At 30.8% G+C, this 19,759-nt stretch overlaps 3 protein-coding genes across 3 annotated transcripts; 2 read left to right on the top strand and 1 right to left on the bottom strand.

The window, feature by feature from the left end:
* Positions 1 to 6,607: 6,607 nt before the first annotated feature.
* On the bottom strand, positions 6,608 to 8,831 carry LOC101204599. Its single transcript, XM_004138133.3, has 3 exons — positions 8,509 to 8,831; positions 8,267 to 8,389; positions 6,608 to 6,930 (listed from the first exon to the last, which is right to left on the bottom strand). The coding sequence occupies exons 1-3, from the start codon at positions 8,768 to 8,770 to the stop codon at positions 6,770 to 6,772; spliced, it is 546 nt and encodes a 181-aa protein (XP_004138181.1). The 5' UTR covers positions 8,771 to 8,831; the 3' UTR covers positions 6,608 to 6,769.
* Positions 8,832 to 10,094: 1,263 nt separating this feature from the next.
* On the top strand, positions 10,095 to 13,607 carry LOC101215349 (mitochondrial import inner membrane translocase subunit PAM16 like 2). Its single transcript, XM_011661899.2, has 5 exons — positions 10,095 to 10,465; positions 11,494 to 11,561; positions 12,151 to 12,238; positions 12,936 to 13,069; positions 13,233 to 13,607. Exons 2-5 carry the CDS (start codon positions 11,559 to 11,561, stop codon positions 13,365 to 13,367), a joined length of 360 nt encoding a protein of 119 aa, XP_011660201.1. The 5' UTR covers positions 10,095 to 10,465; positions 11,494 to 11,558; the 3' UTR covers positions 13,368 to 13,607.
* Positions 13,608 to 13,935: 328 nt separating this feature from the next.
* Positions 13,936 to 16,987, top strand: LOC101215590 (protein WEAK CHLOROPLAST MOVEMENT UNDER BLUE LIGHT-like 1). The gene is made up of 3 exons (XM_011661911.2): positions 13,936 to 14,379; positions 14,460 to 14,583; positions 15,060 to 16,987. The coding sequence occupies exons 2-3, from the start codon at positions 14,473 to 14,475 to the stop codon at positions 16,416 to 16,418; spliced, it is 1,470 nt and encodes a 489-aa protein (XP_011660213.1). The 5' UTR covers positions 13,936 to 14,379; positions 14,460 to 14,472; the 3' UTR covers positions 16,419 to 16,987.
* The last annotated feature ends 2,772 nt before the right edge of the window (positions 16,988 to 19,759 follow it).

A 19,759-nucleotide genomic window follows, 5' to 3' on the forward strand; every position in this document is an offset into this window, starting at 1 on the left:
ATAATGTCTTGGTAAATATTTTAAATTTTTATTTAAGATTTATACTTCCAATTTCACTTTTGTTAAAAAAAAAAAAAGAAAAAAACCACTTTCTTTTGATTCTTATTTTAGTTTAAATTTAAAACTAGATTAAACTCTCGAAATAAAAAAAAAAAACAAAATTAGACGATTTTATATATAGCAAAATAAGTAAAATTATATCATTATTGTTAGTGATAAAATGTGAGTTTTGTTATATTTGATAAAAAAATTCGACGGTTTTATCATTCAACATTTTTTTTTTTAATTTTGGTTGAACTGACTGTATAATAATAATAAAAGTATACAAGAAAATACATTCGTCGAATCCATATATATTCTAAATTTACAAAGACAGTGTTAATAAGACCAATGTTTTTTTAAAAATGAATAACAAGCTACTATTCAACGTGCTTGTCATACTAATAACGATACAAACCCTCAAATTTAAATTAATATTTGGAACAATAACTTTAGAAGACAAACATTAATTTTCTTTTATTTACTTCAAACATTTAACGTTTTAGCTACTATGCATTTCTTTTATCAATCAACCAAAATCATACTCAAATTGATATGTAAATAAACTTATTTATATGAATTTTGTTTATATTTAAATTTAAAACTTCAAATTATAATTATTTTAAATTTGTAAAAATAAAAACATGACAATATTATAGGTGGCCCATATGCCAAGCTAATTGATAGTTAATTTTGGGTTGGTGGAAGATAGATTATATTATTGTTATTGAATTAGAAGAGAAAAGAAATATATAATTATGTTTTTTTTTTAACTATAATTATATTATTGCTAGGCTCAATCAATAATTTAATAAGACACATAAATGAGTTGCATATACACCAAAACTTCAAATAAAAGCAAAACTATGAAATAATAATACATTAACAAGTAGTGATAAAATGATGGTGTGGATATTCAAAAAGTGAAAAATAAAAAAGATATCTAACTTACTTGTATTATATTTCATATCTCTTTTAGTTAATCTAGACTTAATTCAACTTAACGTAGATTTGTATTATTTTTTGGGAATAGAGATTTAGTTTTTTGATAAACTAATTTAATATAGTTTAAGCAATGTGTGTATTGTTTCCTTTGAAATAATTTTCGAATGATTATACTAAAAAAAAATTGTACGAATATTTTTATACCAATTTAACTATACCCATTTTGACAACTTATGTATATACTTCGCTTTTATTTTTTTTGTAGTATTTACTTTAAAAAAAAAAACTTACATAATTGTCATACAATGATCAACGAGACATCTTTTTATTACATAACAATTATTTAAGTTTTTCTTATGTATTCTGTGAACTACCAAATTTTTATTATCTGTTAGGATATTTAACATTTTTGTCTCAACATATGACATAAAAGAGAGAATTAATTTACTTGTAAAAATGAGGTTTTAGTGGTGCATGCATGCAATTTGATATTTGTTTAAAACGTTTTTTAGTTAAGTACTCAATCGACCGTTGATTGACTAAGAAAAAATAACGTTCATGACGATGAAGGTGTCAAATTCATTTGTGGTTATTATTATTTATATCATATTTGCTTACAAAAGCTTAGTTCATCAACAAATTACAGTCATATATATCTTAAATTTGATTAATGTGAGTGAGATATTAAAACTTCGAACCTTATAGTTAAGTGTGACGGTACCTAACGTAAACCTACCATGATCACTAATATTATTTTAACCAATTGAAACTATTAAATTGATCTCTTCATCATTTCCATGTATATATAAATAAATTGATATGAACAATAATGAAATGGACCACTTCAATAGTTACGATGGCCCCCATGATTTTATTATTATTACTATTTTTTTTTTCGTAATGGAAACACAATAAAAACAAAAAAGGAAATAAAATATAAATGTTTCTCCTTCTTCCTACGCAATGGTCAAGCATTATTCTAAATGTCAATAAATTTAATTAATTAAGAACTTATAACAAATAATAATAACAAAATCGAACATGTATTTTTTTTTTTTTTCAATAGCAGTTAAGTTATGCTAATTCCTTTTGCAATTTGAATACGATAGTTAAATTTTTTTGTATAATACTTTTTCTTATACATTAGTTTTAAATTTCAAATTGAACTCTATTAGATTTAAACTTTATATTACCTTCGAGAAAATTTACCAATTTTGAACTTTTTTTTTCTTCCGAAATAATCTATAATATATAAATTATTGAAGAGAAAATAAAACAAACTATTTTATTCATTGAAACTTCTATGCTTGTGTTGAATAGGTCAAGTATATAACAAATCTTTACCATTTTAAAAAATTAAATCTATCTACCCTTAATATTTATAAAAACTAATGGTTTTTTTTCAAATATAAAAATTTAACAAACTATTTATTAATAAAACCACTAAAAATATTTTTTTTGTTTATTATAAAATGTTTTACTTTTTTTTACAATTTCCCCAAATTTATTATAGTATTATTTGTTAAAAAAATAGAAAATAAAAAATTAACAATTAACTAGTTTCTCGTTAAATTTTTTCAAAAAGGAATTAGTCTTTTCAAAATTGTGAAAATATTTTTACAATGTATTATTTTGTTTAACAAATTGGAAACTAAAGTTTTAAAATAGAAAGTGTAATAATAGATAGAAAGTAGAAAAATTATTAGGATGAAAAAAAAAAAAGGAAAGAAATAAACAAAATGCGTATCACGTGCAAGGTCGTGTGAACACATCATCATGCTCATTGCTCGTTGTTAATCTGTGGGTCATCAATTTGTCTTTAAAAAAGAAAATAATAATAACAAATAAATAGACACGTGCGTGTCACGTGTCGTCGACTACGGGAAAGCGAAATTTCGACCACGAATTGGAGAATTAGGGTTTGGCTATAAAATGACGTGGCAAGTGGTCAATATCAGGGGGGAAAGTCAATAAAATGGACGGCTGGATGAGAGAGAAGAAGCGATCAGGTACGGCGGGGGACCATTGGAATGATTGAATCCATCCATCCATCCATGTCCGTGCTTGGCATGTGAGGACCGTCTGCATAGTCATAATCATCCCAATGTGGGGGAGATTTTTGGATTCACAATGCCTAAGTTTGTCCACTAAAACCAATTAGCATTTGCAAGTAATTTTGCTTTTAAAAACTATGAAGGATTTGATATAGTAGTTTTTATTTGAAAAAAAAAATGTGTTTAATTGATTTATGATAAACCATATAACAAATAGTCGACTTTTCGAGTGAGATGTAAATGTTCTTATCGCATATTTTAAACAAAACAACTTGCAAAGTTTAAGCTATATTGATCGCACATTAGAGTTTATGATGATAGTTACTAGAAATGGTCGTTGTAGTTAATCTCTCGAGTGCTCGTTGCTAGAGTTGGCAACAACAATGATCATCGAAGGAGAGTGTTGGAGTCCACGTGGTTGCCTAAGCGCATTTGTTTCACAAACTCATTTTGTTCAAAAGATTTTTTTTTAATATCACAAACTCATTACATGCATCTCGACTAATCTCATATACGATAACTCATCTAAACCCTACAACATGATCTTTTAGTTAATTTTCAATACCGTCTCTCTTTTTACTACAATACCAATCTATGATGATTCATTTTGTTCAAAACTTATTCTAAATGGTCGTCAAACACTTCAACCTTTTCTAACAAGATTTTCTCAAAAAAAAAAAAACGAGGCACTTGAAAATAAAAGCAAACACACATGCAATCATTTGGATGAAAAACAACCAACTCTACTATTAGTAGTGACTTAATGTATTAAATTAGATGATAGGTAGTCATAAAATAAGAGAATGTAGTTGGAATAGGAAAATTTAACAGAGAATGTGTCCATACTTTGGGATAATTAAATTTCATGAGATGTCCCCCTAAATTGGGCCCTTTTCTGTCTAACTTTTGGTGCTACATACCTAAATGCAATACTACTTTTTTAAAATCCTCTCTTCTCCATCTTTTTTCTGTTTGCTTATAAGCTTGATAAATATTAAAACAAAAAATGATTAATTTTCTCAAATTCCAACGAGTAGTAATTCCACGAACCAAATAATATATGGAAGGTTTCAATACATTAAACCTTCAATCTATAGAGGAAGGTTATGTTATTATTAATTGAACTAAGCTTACTTTGACGAGAACTCTAACTCTCAGGCAAAATAGATATGATGATTGGTTCCCTGCTCCTCGTTCACAAAGCCTGTAAAATTGCAGGGGTAGTCCTTGTCTTTTTGTCCTTTAGGGACAAACAAATTTATTTCACTATTGGTTATTAAAGGAAAGTCTTATGACATTGTCATACAAATAATTGAGATAGTCTAATTCTCCCATCCTTTATAGTTTTTGAGGAGAAGAAAAACAATATATTCGATCATATTACAAGAGGTCACGATGAATTTAGATTTTAGTAAATTTAACAATTGATTAGAGAGTATATACTTTCAATCAAGATAACAAAGATTCACGTCCCTCGTCATATATTGTAGTTGAAAATAAGTTTCAATTGTTGGGAATATGATCAAAGTCCAACATTAACTGAAAAAATGTATGATTAGGACGTGAATAACGATATCTATCTGATACATATATTGAAATCCTTTTAGAGTTGCTTCAATTTTTATAGTCCAACTTTTGGAAAGAAAACAACTATCACGGGAAATGATATATTTTTCTTAATCGTACGTTCATGTCATCGTAACAAAAAATTTACTTAATATTAATTATATGATGAAACCTAAACCTAAAATTTAAACTATCAATGATTATAACTTAGCCAACATGTGCATAACTTAACTAACATAAAGTGAACATTTACGAGTTACTAATTTAAGTAATTATAGCGAGTAACAATTTTAAAGAAAATAATCAAGTATATAACCACCGTTAGAACTAAAGAAAGAATCACAATTACCAACAGGGTGATTTGTTTTTGAAGTAAAGAATAGAAACAAGTATTTTATACAAGAATATCTTCCACTTTAGGCTCGAAGTTCAAATGACATTAGGTTTGGTTTCATATACACACACATGAAAGAAATAATTGATGTGAGACATTGTTAAAAAGAGAAAAAGGGTGGAGGATAAGAGGAAGGTCCATTTTTATGTGGCTAAGGCAATTTTGGGAGATTGCTTCATTTATCATTTGAGAGATAAGGGTAAGAGTGGACCCTCCATTTTCATAGCACTTTAAAGCTTAAACAATTTCAGAAAGAAACACAGCAGCAAATCCCCTTCTGCTTTCTTCCTCCTTACAAAAACCAATTCTGGCTTCCAATGATTTGTGTTTTAACGTAGAGATGACTTTGGTATATCTATTTGTTGTTGCATGTTTGGACGTTTCATTCAATAGTATAAATAAGATAAAATTTGAGTGTATCTCGGATATCACTTATTTTTGTGCATCTCTTCTCACCGTTCAATAAAAAAGTATCAAAATATTATAGAAAAGGAAAAAGTAAAACATCTCTTCACACCGTTCAATAAAAAAGTATCGAAATATTCTAGAAAAGGAAAAGATAAAACTTGACGGATCATAAGTGATGTTCGAGATACATATAAATATTTTTCTTTTAAACAAAGTTCGTTTATACGGTATCTCTTAGTTTGAAAATACAAATGGTTAGGACTTTATTTGTTTACAAAAGAGAAGAGAAGCTTATTGAAGTTTGTTACGAAGTTAGATGTTCAAATTTTGAATTTAAAAATGATTGCAAATAAAGTGCAAAGGGAAGAGAGGCTGCAGTGCAGTGCATGGTCTGGTTAATCTACTTCTACGTCATAAAACCCGAACAAATATCTGTCCTAAACTTCGTGGTCATTTTTCACATAAACTAAGTAGTTGCAGTGCTCTATTATACAATGACGATGATAAAGTTAATTTACAAATCAACATTTCAATATGCATAATGTAAATCGAAAGGTTCAACATCAATATTAAAAATCCATCACTATCAATATCTCGAGTATCTTTTGCAAATAATCATAAACATAAAAGTAGAAACCATTGTTAGTCTCATTTAAAAAATATTGTTAACAATATTAATAACTTTGTTCCACAAAGATATCAATACTTAAAATTTGATTATATTTTATAACCAAACCAGAACTAATTCAACTTAATTAGACATTAATTTGATCCCAATCTTGATATACTATAGAATTAAGAGAAAGAAAATAGATGTGGTAAAATTATAAAATAGTTGAATAACCTATAAACTATCAACTTCATATATAATTGACCCAACATCTATTTGTTGTTTTTCAAAAAACAAATCTACTTTTCACAAAGTTTTGAAATTTGAGGCTAATAAAACTTCCCTTTCAACTACAATTATAGTTCCCTTTAACCACCTCAAGATACTAATTCTTTTTTAAAAAAATCTTTAAATCGGTTCCACTTCCACATCAATTATTTAATGAATAGAGGACGACAATAACAATTGAAAATATTTATAAAATATACCAAAATTTTAGATTCTATCTAAAATAAACGAATAAACTTTTATTAGTAATAGGATCTGAAATTTTGGCATAAATATTTTAGTATATTTGAAAGCAAACCCTAATAATAATAAATAAAAAATGATGGTCGATGTTGATTCATATTGATCTAATCAAGTAATGGAGGTCCACACAATTCTAATTGATGTAATCTTAAAATGATGTTTATCAATCGTATTAAACTATAGATGGGGCAAACATGCTTTAGTTTCAAGTCTTCTTTGTTGTTACAAAGAACCTTCTTCATTATATGGCAATTTGCAGGGGGCCAAACGGTCTTTAGATTTATATTGCCCAAGCACTTCAGAAACTGTTCTACAACGACATTGGTTCCCTGGCCGGATTACATCTCCGTAAACAGCCATTTCAATTATGTCAAGCTCCTTATCTGCAAGGAATTATGAAACCCAAATACATCATATATGGATGTGAGATAGACGCGAAAAAACCTTGACGCATCAACTGTTTTAATCAGATTCTATAATATAGACTACCATGAGATGGTCAAGCGTTAGTGGTTCAATAGGGGAGCGAGTTCTCCATCAGTCTTTTGGTGAGAATGATTGCTTGCTTTGAGATGTTGGGTGTGCGATTAAATGTGAGATTGATGAGGTAGAGAAATAACTGTGGTTAGGGAGAGGTGGAGGAGAGATATCCAATTGATGTTTAGCCTTCCATTTCAAACACATTTTGTAATTACTCTTTATGCACATTCTATTCAGTAGGTGCAGGCTTGTTTTTTTTTCTTTTTTGTACGCCCTTACATGAGAAAATAGTTTCTATACAAAAAAAAAAATGTCAAAGGAGTTTCTTTGGTGGGTTGGTAACAAAGTGACTTTCTTGAGATGCATGAAAGCAGGTTTCAAAGGGAAAAGCACAATGAACTAAGAGGTGACGATCTTATACACAGAGAGTGCCCTTGTCTGCTTATGCACAGCAATTTAATTATACTACATCATTCAATGAAATTTTCATAAGATATTAGAATTCATAACCTCAAGGAGGTGAGTTTATACTTCGAAGTTCTAGACAGCAGCCTACGGAGATTCATCACTTAAAGTTTCAGATGACCTAAAATACAAGAACTCGTTTGTTTTAAATTTTTAATCAGAAACTACCACCAGAAATGACAGCTAATATGGGACAGGACAACAGATCTTTCTAAAACAATTGAAACTTCACTTTCTAGCACTTTCCTGAAACTGTAATGATGTTTCTAGATCACTTTCCCCGAAATTGTCATCAAGTACCAACAAAAGTTAAATAAAAGCACAACAGCCAATCAATTGTCTCACGGTATGGCTGAGCAACTTTACAGAAACTACAGATTTTGAGCAACAAACCATATGATTACGTAAAAGCTGATGAACATTTGGCCATATGGGGCAGCTAAGAAAAAGAGATCAATGCCAAAAGTTATATTTTACTGGGAGAAATTGCAATAACAAAACAACAGTAGGGTGAACTACTTTGGTATTCGAAACGGATGGTTTACTCGTAGCTTAAACAAGCATGAATTTGAGAAGTTCTTGCATTGAATAGTACGGCAGAAAGAATTTGCGAAAAATTATAGGCAGTACGGAAACTAGAAAGTGAGATATATGTAAATCTGATTTTATGTAACTTGGTATCGGCAGCTCATAGATTACCAGCCAATAAATGGATATGAAAAATAGAAGAATATGAATACCAAAAGAAAGAATTGGAGCAGGATGAAGAAGTACCAGTAAACTTGACATCACACGAATAGCCTTTCAACTCAGACGTATCAACATCGTCTTTGTTCGATTTGAATCTGTTTACTCTCGTCTGAAGAATCTGGCAATTATCCGCCGTGGATTCGCCTCCTGCAAACAGTCGCCGAAAAATTTCATCACAATCCAAACTAAACCCTGAACTCAACAGCAGAAGCAAAATTTCTCAAATCGGAATCAGAAACCAATCGTCGACTAAAGAATCATACTACCTTTAGAGTAAGGGACAATGTGATCATACTCAAAACAGAGGCAGCCCTGGCAGTTACAGAAGCGCTTACAGACGACATTACCAGCGGCGTCCTTACGCCAACGCTCGGGATGCCGCCCAGGGACAACATCCGCCTTAGCCCAACAACTAGCTTTCGCTTTTGCGTCGAAAAATCTTGGCCGTTCGTCCCCACTTCCGGAGCCACTATCTCTTTGCCCGCCGCGGGAACGAGTCGGTGACGGCGAACTGGAAGTAGCTTCCATCGGAGTCGGGACGCCGTCCAGCAGACAAAAATGGAAGAAACTGAAGACATTGGATCATTCCGTTCTTAAATTACGCCGATCATTGCCCCTCGACTCTTCTTTCAGCGGGCCGACTCACCGCCCACAATCTGAATGGGCCGAACGGGGAAATTGGAGAAGGCCCATTAAGAGCCCACTTTATAACAATACAGAAATCGGACGCAAATAGATAAATAGCAAAAGTTAACTTTCTATAAAAATAGCAAAATTATATTTTATAAAAATAACAAAAATAAAGGATTACGAATATGAATTAAATGAGATTTTTTTGAAAAAGCATGTGATTGATATTTGTAACATGATCTATATCGACCAATATTTGCAGCATGATCTATAGTGATAGACTATGTGATTGATAAAATTTGACAAATTTTACTATATTTGTAAATTTTTTAAAATTGTGCTATATAATTAATTAATTTGAATTTAATTGCTAAATTTGCAACTATCCTTAAATATAATATATATTTTAAGTTTTAAGTTTAACTTTTTAAAATATTAAAACATAAGAAATTGCATTGCATTTATCAAATATTTGATATAATATTTCTAAATATAGGAAATGTTATTAATCAAATATAAAATTAAATTAATTAGGAAAACTCCGATGTCTTTCGTTTTCAAGTCAAAATCATTTCAACCAAACAAATCAAACAAATCTTTAATATCTATTTTGAGGGTGCCAACAACTTATGATATTTATCAATTAATCATCAAAAATAGTATTTTGTAAAAAGGCATTTTAAGCAAAAAGAATTTGATAAAAAATACTGTAAAAGAGTTTTGGAGAAATAAAAAGTGCTAAAGTAAATGTTTTCTAGAGTAGTTTTTGTTTTTATATTTTAAAAATTAGTTATTTGGAAAAATGCGCAATAAATTTTTTTAAAATTAAAAATTGTTTAAGAGTGATAATTGGAATAATGATTTTAGAGAAAATGAAAGATTTTGGTAAAATTAATTTATAAGCCATCAAAATTTCATTTTATTTCAACTTTTAAAATTAATTTTCAAATATTTAAAATAGTGTCCATTATGTTATTCAAATTTTTTTTGCTAACTTGATAACTTAACATGCATAAATCACATTTTTATATTCTATAAATAGTATAGAGTAAGGGTTTGCTCACGTAATTTGTTAGTAAGATAGATCAAATTTCAAAATTGACGAAAAATATATGTTAATCCTTTCAAAATTAAATTTTAATGATATGAAGAGTAGGTGTAAGAGAAATCATTCAAATATTTCTTGTTAACCAAGAATTTTCTTTTACATAAAAAGAGCGAAAAGTGGCAAACAAAATGGAAAAAGAAAATAGAAAAAGGACAACGAAAGAATCTCTTACCCTTGTTGCCGTCACCCCCTTGCTTAATCTCCTTCGCCGGCGATCACAGGCCACCAGCGGCGAGCCTACCAAGAGCGGCATCGGCGGCCTACAGACTTCTGCGACTCATTTTTCGCAAACTCACCCACCAATCTAACGTGCAGCGTGAGCACGACTTCGAACGGCTTTGCCTAGGCCATTGCAGCGTCGTTTCTCTCCGTTTCAGAAATATTGGACGTTGACCCTCATTTCGATTGGGCTCGAGTCAGTTTTCCCATAACCAACAAGTTCGGACGTTTTCGAACACCAGCCAGCAAGAATCGCAGCCTTTTCGGTAACTTGTTGCTCTAATTTCTTTTTATAATTAGATTTAAGCGTTGGGATGTTATTCTGAACTCTAGGAACTCACCGGTTGTTGTGTTTGAGTCGGTTTTGAAGTATTTGGATTAAGGTTCTATAATCATTAACGCCTTGAACCGTTTTAGACTCGATTAAAGTGTGATAGATAAGTGTTTTTATCTGCGAAAGCTTGTTGTTTGTAGCTTCGAATTAACTCGAGGTTGGTTTTTGTTGATTTTAGCTATGAGTATCCCTCTTGAACACTTTTTTTTTTTTTATTAAGTTTTTCAAACTGTGTTCTAATTTCTCAACTTTGTGTTATTTGTTTAGACTTCGAGGAAGTCGATATTCGTTCAAAAAGTGATTTTGGATTGAGCATAATAGGATTATTGATCGAGTAGTTTCTACATCTCATCCACGATATAAATTTTGATGAAGAAATGTTTTGACTATTTTGTTTCGATAGAAAATTGAGAGTATATTTTATGTGATGATTGACTGAAAGCGTTTTGCACATCTTTAGTTGATTTTATCAAATGAAAGTATGCTACTGTTTTGATTGATAATTGGAAGTGTTTTGATTGTTTTTGAATTGAAATTGTTTCTACTTTTGTTTTGTTACTTCTAAAAGTTATTGAAAGGTTTGAATGGTTTGATTAGATTAATTCTTCTACTGAAATTGCTATTTGAAACTATGCGTTTTGCTTTTGGGCTGGGAAAGAGGACAATTAGTTACATTTCGTGTGGGTACCCCAGAGAGGGTTTATGTAGGGTTTGGAGGCATGGTGAAGGGTGTGAAAAATTTGGCTAAAGGCTGAGGAATTGGAGAGTATTTTTTGGCACTCTCGATGGAGTCAAATAGTTCTATGTTTGTCTTTGCTTTGTTCTTATTTCCTTGCGTTAGTGAGCTTAGAACTCTGTTATTTGCTTGTTGTTTCGTTATCTGCAATATATGTTTTAGATCATGGAGACTTTCCCGTTTTTTGATTCTTGTTGGGATTTTCTGTTTATTGGGATTACCAGAAACCTAATAGCTAGATAGCTGTTTTGATTGATTTTGCACTGCTGTCAAGGCCAGCCAACTAATCATGGTATTTCTCATCTCTCTTTCTTTCCTCCTCTGACAGTCTGACTTGACAGAGGATCAATTTCTAAGACACCGAGAAATAAATATGGAATTTAAAGCAGATGTCTAAAGCTTAAATTATGTTGTTAATTTTGTCTGAAGTATTATGTTTCTATCACCCCCATTGGACAATTGGTTTTCCAAATTGATTATAGGTTATGGGTTACATTCATAGTTTTCATTTTGCCGTTGTTTTGGTGAGGGGAGGGACTAGAGAGAGTTAAGTCTTGTGGATATTTTTTGCATCACCACATATCATCTTTATTTTTTATTTTTTCCCCTCCTCGACTCTAAATATGTTGGGCTATTTCTGAAATGATGCTGAGTTTCTTCTCCTCTCCGCTTTCTAAAGCATTTGAAATTAAACATATTTGAAATGTATATGTATATGTATATCACTTATGTCATGTTTTTAAATTGTCAGACAAAATTATTGCATGATTTTTTAGCAACTTTGACAGAGGAGTAGTTATTGCATTATTTTTTAAGTTGTCTTATATTCATTTTAAGAACTTCATGTAAGAGAGCCTCTTTTCTTATATGTATTTGGACAGGCTGCAAAAATTCTTGCCCATTTAATTGTTTCGGGATCTGTGGTAATTGGGAGGGCCGTTGCTCAAGCCTACCAACAAGCCATTCGAAGTAAGTACATTTTTTTATTTCATCAATATCATGGTTCTTGGTGTAACATTTTTTGGCTGGCTTGATGGAAACTTGACGTATAGAACAAAAGAAACCACCTCGTTTTTGAACTATTAGAAGCTATATTGTCAACTTGACATATTGAACAAAAGAAACCACCTTTGAAACTTTACGTATTGAACAAAAGAAACCACCAAGCTTTTTGCCATCAAGAACAGTTGCACAAAGTGTTAGAAAATTAATGTATTTGAGGGATGTTAACATCTTGAATTTCTTCTTTTACATCCTTCCTCATCTTTGAATGCCTGAATAATGTCTTCTTAGACCTTCAGTAAGTGGTCAAAAGAATTTGTTGTTTTTCTAGGCTGTAACATGAGCAACCGTTTTTGCAAATAAAAGCTAAGTTTTATATTGCACATATTTTATAGTTATTATTCTTTTTGTTGACGAATAGCCTATTTGAGTGTTCATGGCCTGGATGATAGCGTACTGCAGTGCCAACATTTGGTCACCCTTGAAAGGCTGAATAATACCTTCCTTGATCTTTGTAGAAAATGCTTCTATTGAATATATTATTTATTAGTTTGGTCAAATTTGGTTGTTTATACAAAGTTCTTACTTCTTAATGTGGGAGAGTTTGACACAGTTTAGTTGTAGACGATTATGCTTAGTATCAAATCTCTTTTATGTGTTGAAGATGCTTCAAATTCCGGTGTTGCTCAAGAAACTATACGAAACACTGTTCGTAGAGCAAGCAAAGTGATGACAGAGCAAGAAGCCAGGCAGATTCTTGGCGTCACAGAAGAAATGCCTTGGGAGGAAATTGTGAAGGTCAATTCTCTAATGCTTTTCACTAACATAGTTCACTATACGTCTCATACTACCTTGAGGCTTATGCGTCACCTCTTCGAGTGAAAAAGTCTTAAGACAGCTTTAACATTTTGAAATCTTGATATTATGAATATGTTTTTGACCATTCTTCCTACATGTGCAGAAATATGATGCTTTGTTTGAAAGGAATGCTCAAACTGGAAGCTTTTATCTTCAGTCAAAAGTCCATAGAGCCAAAGAACGATTAGAAACTCTCCATCATAGCAAAGGTCAGGATGGCCCTAGCTGTGTGTCCTGAAGAATCCATCATTGTTTTCTGCACATTTTTACTGATTTTGTATAATTTTTGTTTTAATTGATGGCCAACATGAATGGTGAAATCGATGTCGTACTCTTTACTTTTACATATCATTTTTGTTCTAATACATAAATCATCATTTGTGCAATTGCATATATGACATTGCACACATATCTAAATTGAGGACTTATTAATGATATATCTCTATCATCCAACATCAATGGATGGTTTACATGCTTCCTTATTTTTTTGTTAGTATATATAATTAATATAGTTTATAAGAATCATCTTGTTTTATTTCGTATACTCTTAAGTGGTTCCTTACCTTCGTATTTTCTTACACGTATATTATGGAGGTACTTTAAAATATGAACACTAACTATATGGAAGATGTTTAATGTTTGTCTTTTTTTATTTGTCTTTAGACCATACTTAGAAAAACACCAACATTTTTTGACTTATTTACTTTTTACACTATATTCATTTTTACAATTTTAATAAAAGGACAAACAGGTAAATTTTAATGGAAAAGCTGATTTTAACATATTTTAATATTAGGTACTTAGTGAATTGCACTCAACGACACACATGATAACCGACAAACTTCTATAAATAACAAATCACCATAAGTTTTTACATCAATATATAATGAACTTTTGTCAACCTCATATATGTTAATCGTAAATAAATTTTGTTATAGCTCGTAAATAATTTTATTTTTGTTGTTACGTTAAAAAATAGAAAATGCCTGCAGACAGATAAAGTAAAGCTCGAAATTGTCTTTACGACAGCGCCAAGAAGAAAAATGGAGAAACGCCTCCGTATTATTCCTCCGCCAATCACTTCCCAACACTTCGTTTCTGACGATTCCCGCCGCCGCCTTGTTACCTCCGAAATTCCCAACGGAGATCACTATTTCCTTCCATTTCAACATGATCAATCCTCCCTATTCTACCCTCCTATTTTCTTTTCAACTTCCCCTCTCTTACATTTTCGCTTCCGATTCTTACAGGTACTGCTATTTCATTTCCATTCATCTCCCTGCATAGTTTTGAAATTCTCATGGTTCACTTTCTTTTTTTTTTTTATTAGGTAAGTTCTGGATATGGAAAGAATGGGTGAGATAGATACGAAACCTATTGATTCTGTTCAAGCCGGGATTTCTCTGTTTGGTGCAATAGGCGATCAGAATAAACACAAGATTACAGCCAATAACGTAAGGTTTTCTGTCGTTTATTCCTTTGATCAGGTGTATTATATATATTTTTTCTTATGGTAATTAATTATAGTAGGTCGTCTTTGCGAAATACTTTTCAATTTACTGATTGCATACAAAGAGGAATAAGATGAGATGGTGTTGTTAAATAGAAGTACACCTATAAATTTCTTATATGATTTGTTTATTCTGATTGGTGTTGTTCTTGTTTGTTCTACTGTTGAGCTTCTACTTAATTTTTATTTGGTTTATATTTATATAGAATGATCTAGTTTATTTGTATTGTATTAACCAATTTTTAAACTCAGGGTGGGGATTGAACATTTATGGTTCATCTTTGTATGAAATCACTAAATTGAACCTATTGAAATCACTAAATCACTAATTTTTATGGTTCAGTAACCTATTGATTCTAGGCAACTATGGTTCATAAAAAAATCTCTTACCAAGCACTAAGCGACCATTTATCATCTTAGGGGTATGAGAAGGAAAGAGAGGTTCAAGAGTTGGTGAAGGATTTGGCTAATTCCAAGGTTCAACTTGAAGCGAAGGATTCAGCTCACATGCAGGCTCTTCTCAAGCTGGAACAACAACAGAAAGTCATCAATAAACTTTCTGAGTTGCTGAAAATTGCGGAGAATAGTAGAGATAAATATGACTTTGAATGCAGCGAAGCTAGAGTCCTGCTCGATGAACTTGAACTAAAACAGAATGAAACGACTGATCAATCCTTGGCAACTGAAAATTTTCAAGAGGAGCTTTGTATTGCTAAGAGTGAGTTGAAGATCAGACAAGAGGAGCTTCCTGGCATTGAAACAGAACTTTCAGCCCGGGGAGAGTCGGAGGTTGAGGATATTACAAAAATAAAGTTCCCGGAAAATAAGGAAAATGATTGCCTCTCAGAAAAAGAAAGAACTGTAGATCTCATAAGACACATCTCAGAATTGAATGATGCAATTCGTTTGTCAAAATTTGCTGCTTGTGAAGCAGAGAAGGAGATGTCTGCTGCATTATTGGCAAAAGATGCCGAGCTAGAGCTGGCTAAAGAAACAGTTGTTGTGTTGCAAAAGCAATTAGAAGAGACGAGCAAGCAAGCAGAATTGGACATGGGGCATAATCAACTGAAAGAAATAAACTTCGAAAATGAAGAAACTGAAAAGTTCAAGAACGAGATGGAAACACTTAAAAACCAGTTGGAGAAGATGGAACTTGAAATGAATGAGATGAGAGAAAGAGAAACTAATGCTGAGGTTGAAATTGCATTGCTGAAATCTGAGCTTCATAAAGGAAGGTCAAAAATTGCAGCATTAGAGGCAAATGAAGCCAAAGCTGAGAGTTCAAAATCCAGCCTTCGTCCACTTTATGAGAGAAACTCTTCAAGCATGGAAGAAGATTTGAACCTTGAAGTCAACGAAAGAAGGAATGAGAGTGCCACCATAACAGTTACTTCGAAGGATTACCAGTCGTCAATTGAGAATATTGACCAAACCTCTAAACTCTCACCAGACAAAACTTCTCATCATAATATCAATTGTGAGTGCACAGATGAATTAGAAAAGTTGAAGAAGGACCTAGAAGCAGCAACCATAAGAATTGGGGAGTTCCGGTCACGTGCAGAACAGGCTGCCACTAGAGCTGAGATGGCTGAGAAAGCAAAAGAAGCCATTGAAGACCAGCTAAGAAAATGGAGAGAGCATAAACACAAAAAAAAGGCTGCTCTTGCTGCCATGAAGGAAGTATCTGCATCAGCACCACCAAAGTTCAATTCTTCATTGTATGGAGACACCAACACAGTCTATCAGCCTTTAGGTAAGGTTCTCAACTTAAAATTTTAGTTTCTAAAACTTATACAACCAAAATAGATATATGGAAAAAGCTTATACTATTATTCTCCGATACACCTTCCAAAAGGAATACCCTATAGGATTTATGTGATAAAAGTAAAACTTCAATCATCAAACCCCATCCACATGGGCCTGAATGTGGATAATGGGCTAGAACAATTTAGGCCCATTGGCTAAAATGATAAAATGACAAACATGTTCATGTTAAATAAAGGCTAGCTTGATTAGAGAATTTGCTTTCTAGGAAAGGTCCCACTCTCAATCACCCAAAAGACTTTTAATAGTGCTGGGCATCTATCACTTTGCTTTATGGGTTTGAATCTTGAGACCTTCATGGCTTTACAATTCAACATAACTATTTATATTTTGACAAAGTTGTGTTCCCTTTACCAATTCCCCATTCTATCTCAACAAAGTAAGCTATCTACTTTTTGTTGTTATCTAGAGAATGAAGAAAACTTTCCACCTTATTGAAATTGCTTTAGTTTTGGTTCCAATGTAAATGTACCTCCTCTTTCATGGAATAACAAAGTAAAAAAAAAAAAAAAATTCGAAAACAATCAAGGAAATTACAAGGTTTCTTCTTTAGATTCGATATCTTTAAAATTAATGTCAAATCAGAAAATTGATAAACGAAAAATTATTTACTAAATATTGCTATATTGGTATTGAATTCTCTTGCTACCTATATTTCAAACCCTACCTTCAATTTACTGTTTCTTTCCCAATTTAATAGAATTTTATAAATTTAATTAGTGAAAATGACAATTTTTTAGGTAAACTAAAAACCCCTAAACTAAATTCAAAAGTTAGTATGAGTGTGTGATCTTAAATGCAAGAGTAAGTCTTTCTTTGTTATCATTTGCTCCTTGCTAATGTTTACAAAAACGAAGCTAAATTAAGCTTTTGTTTTTAAAATTACTTAAAAAGAGATGCAAATTATTTTAAGAAATTGAAAAGCAAAATTTGGTAAAACTATTTGCTTTTGGAAAAGTAAGGAAGAAGGTGGAGGAAATTTGAAAGGAAGGTGTGTTTGTGAACACTGATTGATATGAAAAGAAAAAATAATGAAGAAAGAAAAGAAAAGGTTCAAAATTTATAGTCTTTGTCTCTTATTTTTCCAAAAAGTGTTCTTTTTGGTCAAAAGCTGATAATAAAATCCATTTTTAAAATTATTAATAGTGATTTATTATTATATTTACAGCTCAAAGTTGAATCCAAACAATAATCATTCATTTTGAAGTTTCCATATTAATTTAGAGTTGTATTGTATGCACCACCAACTGTTGGCATTTAATTTCATCATCAATTTTCATCTTCTATAATAATCTATTTCATTGATTAAATTCACTTTAGCACACAATAATATTATATTTTTCAACACTGCAATTAAATGATTCTTTTCTTCGTCTTCTTCCTCTTCTTCTTCTTCTTCTTTTAAAAATAATTCTAATAAATGAAACCTCCACGTGAAAACATCATTTTGCAATCTCAATAGTTATTGAAAAAGATATTTTGTAATTAATACCTCATCTAACAAAATAGGCTTCCACTTAAATTAAAGTTTGGTTTATTTACTGTATGCACTTTTGTAAAGAAAGTAAAGAAATTTTTTTAAAAATGCCTTTCTAAAATGGAACTAAAACTGAAATCTAATACTCAGTAGCATAATATATTGTGGTTTCCAGCTTGTAATTTTACCAAATTTGGTCTTCAAAGTTGATTTAGAGTAATGGATATTGGGTAATGGCCATACATATCTCTCTTTTCTACTTTAAGTATAATAAACTATATCTACACTTTTTACCCACAAATCTATATCGGTTGAGATATGCGAACCTTAACACGATCCTCCATAAACATCAACCATTTTTTAAAATAAAACTTCGATCTTTAGATTTATGTATTTTAGTGTATGTTTTGAAGTAATCATTCAATCAATTTTGTCGAAACATATATTTAATTATTTTTGTTCGGAGTGATTTTATACCCAAAATCTCAATCCATGCCTTGAAAGTTTGTCAATGGATGTTGGGATATATATGATAGTTGTGAGAGATTGAATGAAAAGCATAATTTATTTGACCATAAGTACAAATATTTGAAACATCGTGTACGTCATGTTAAATAATTTTCTCATATTATCGAAATAATAAACACTAAAATTCTATATAGATAAATACAAATTTTGTTGTCAATGACTAATGTATTCAAACTAGCTCGGTTTATGATGAAAGCAAGAGATTAAATTAAAATTGTTGAATGGAAATGTGTTTTTTAAATAAAATAAAATAAAATAAAAATAAGGCCCATTAAATACCAAACCTTGAAATATTTTATTATAAAGTGATATTTTCTTTATATATAAGAACTTTTAAGCAAAGTTGTATACTTCAACAACTAAATTGAGAAAAAAGAAAAAAGACCCTTTAAATTCAAGTTGATTTTATAATTTGCAAGTACACCCATGTACTTTTTTCTATTAACATTTTTGTCATTAAGTATTTTGGTATGACCAAAATGGTCACTTCCACCTAATTCAAATGGTTTTAATTCTTTGTGTTTCTTGTTTCTAGTTTTTTGTTTTTTAAAAACAATAAACCATGATAAATATTCTTTCTCAATTTTAACATCACTTTCTCCCAACTTCCATCTTCTGTCTTTTCCCTATTTCCCTATTTGTTCATCATCATATTTTAAAATATCGTTTCAATTCATCCGTTTTAATTTCGATTCATTTTTATTACCCCACATTCAGAAGTACAATTTTAAATTTTCAAACTCTATTTTCATATATGCTATTAAATCATTAATAACCACAATATTCGAAAAGAAAATTAACCGTAAAAGAATGATAGATAATACGGTTGCTTTTAATTATAACAAAATAAATAAGAATATTTACAAATACTATCTATACTATTATCACCTATTAGATGCTTTTTTTAAATGAAAATATTACTGATACATCAAAAAAGCAAAGAATAAAAATTATCGATAACTTTTTTTATGTCTATTCTCTTTTATTAAATAAATCATTCTAAATAAAATTAATTTCAAGGTCATCCGTAGAATCACTTATTAAAACGAACCAAATGTGTGGTTTTTACTAAAATACCTTATTGATTTAGAATTTTAGGAAACTAAATTTGAAACATCCCGAACTATGGTATAAAAATTATATTGTCACACGATATAATTTTAATGATATTATTGGTGAGATCTTTGAAGGGAAAAAAAAAGAAGAAAAGGACGCACGTGGGGGGGAGGGGAGGGGAGGGGACAATAGGGTTTGGATTATTCTTTCATGGAATTGAGTGTTTGAAAAGGGA

Source organism: Cucumis sativus, chromosome 1 (genome assembly GCF_000004075.3).
Source record: "Cucumis sativus cultivar 9930 chromosome 1, Cucumber_9930_V3, whole genome shotgun sequence".
NCBI classification, from domain to species: Eukaryota; Viridiplantae; Streptophyta; class Magnoliopsida; order Cucurbitales; family Cucurbitaceae; genus Cucumis; species Cucumis sativus.

Bases quoted from the DNA above. Each gene is read 5' to 3' on its own strand.
- LOC101215590 (XM_011661911.2), top strand. From the start codon at position 14,473: ATGGAAAGAATGGGTGAGATAGATACGAAACCTATTGATTCTGTTCAA. The intron at 14,584-15,059 runs GTAAGGTTTTCT...TTATCATCTTAG, and splicing joins ACAAGATTACAGCCAATAAC to GGGTATGAGAAGGAAAGAGA.
- LOC101204599 (XM_004138133.3), bottom strand. From the start codon at position 8,770: ATGGAAGCTACTTCCAGTTCGCCGTCACCGACTCGTTCCCGCGGCGGG. The intron at 8,390-8,508 runs GTAGTATGATTC...GACTGTTTGCAG, and splicing joins CATTGTCCCTTACTCTAAAG to GAGGCGAATCCACGGCGGAT. The intron at 6,931-8,266 runs GTACTTCTTCAT...AATTCCTTGCAG, and splicing joins GTGTGATGTCAAGTTTACTG to ATAAGGAGCTTGACATAATT.
- LOC101215349 (XM_011661899.2), top strand. The intron at 12,239-12,935 runs GTAAGTACATTT...TATGTGTTGAAG, and splicing joins CTACCAACAAGCCATTCGAA to ATGCTTCAAATTCCGGTGTT. The intron at 13,070-13,232 runs GTCAATTCTCTA...CTACATGTGCAG, and splicing joins CTTGGGAGGAAATTGTGAAG to AAATATGATGCTTTGTTTGA.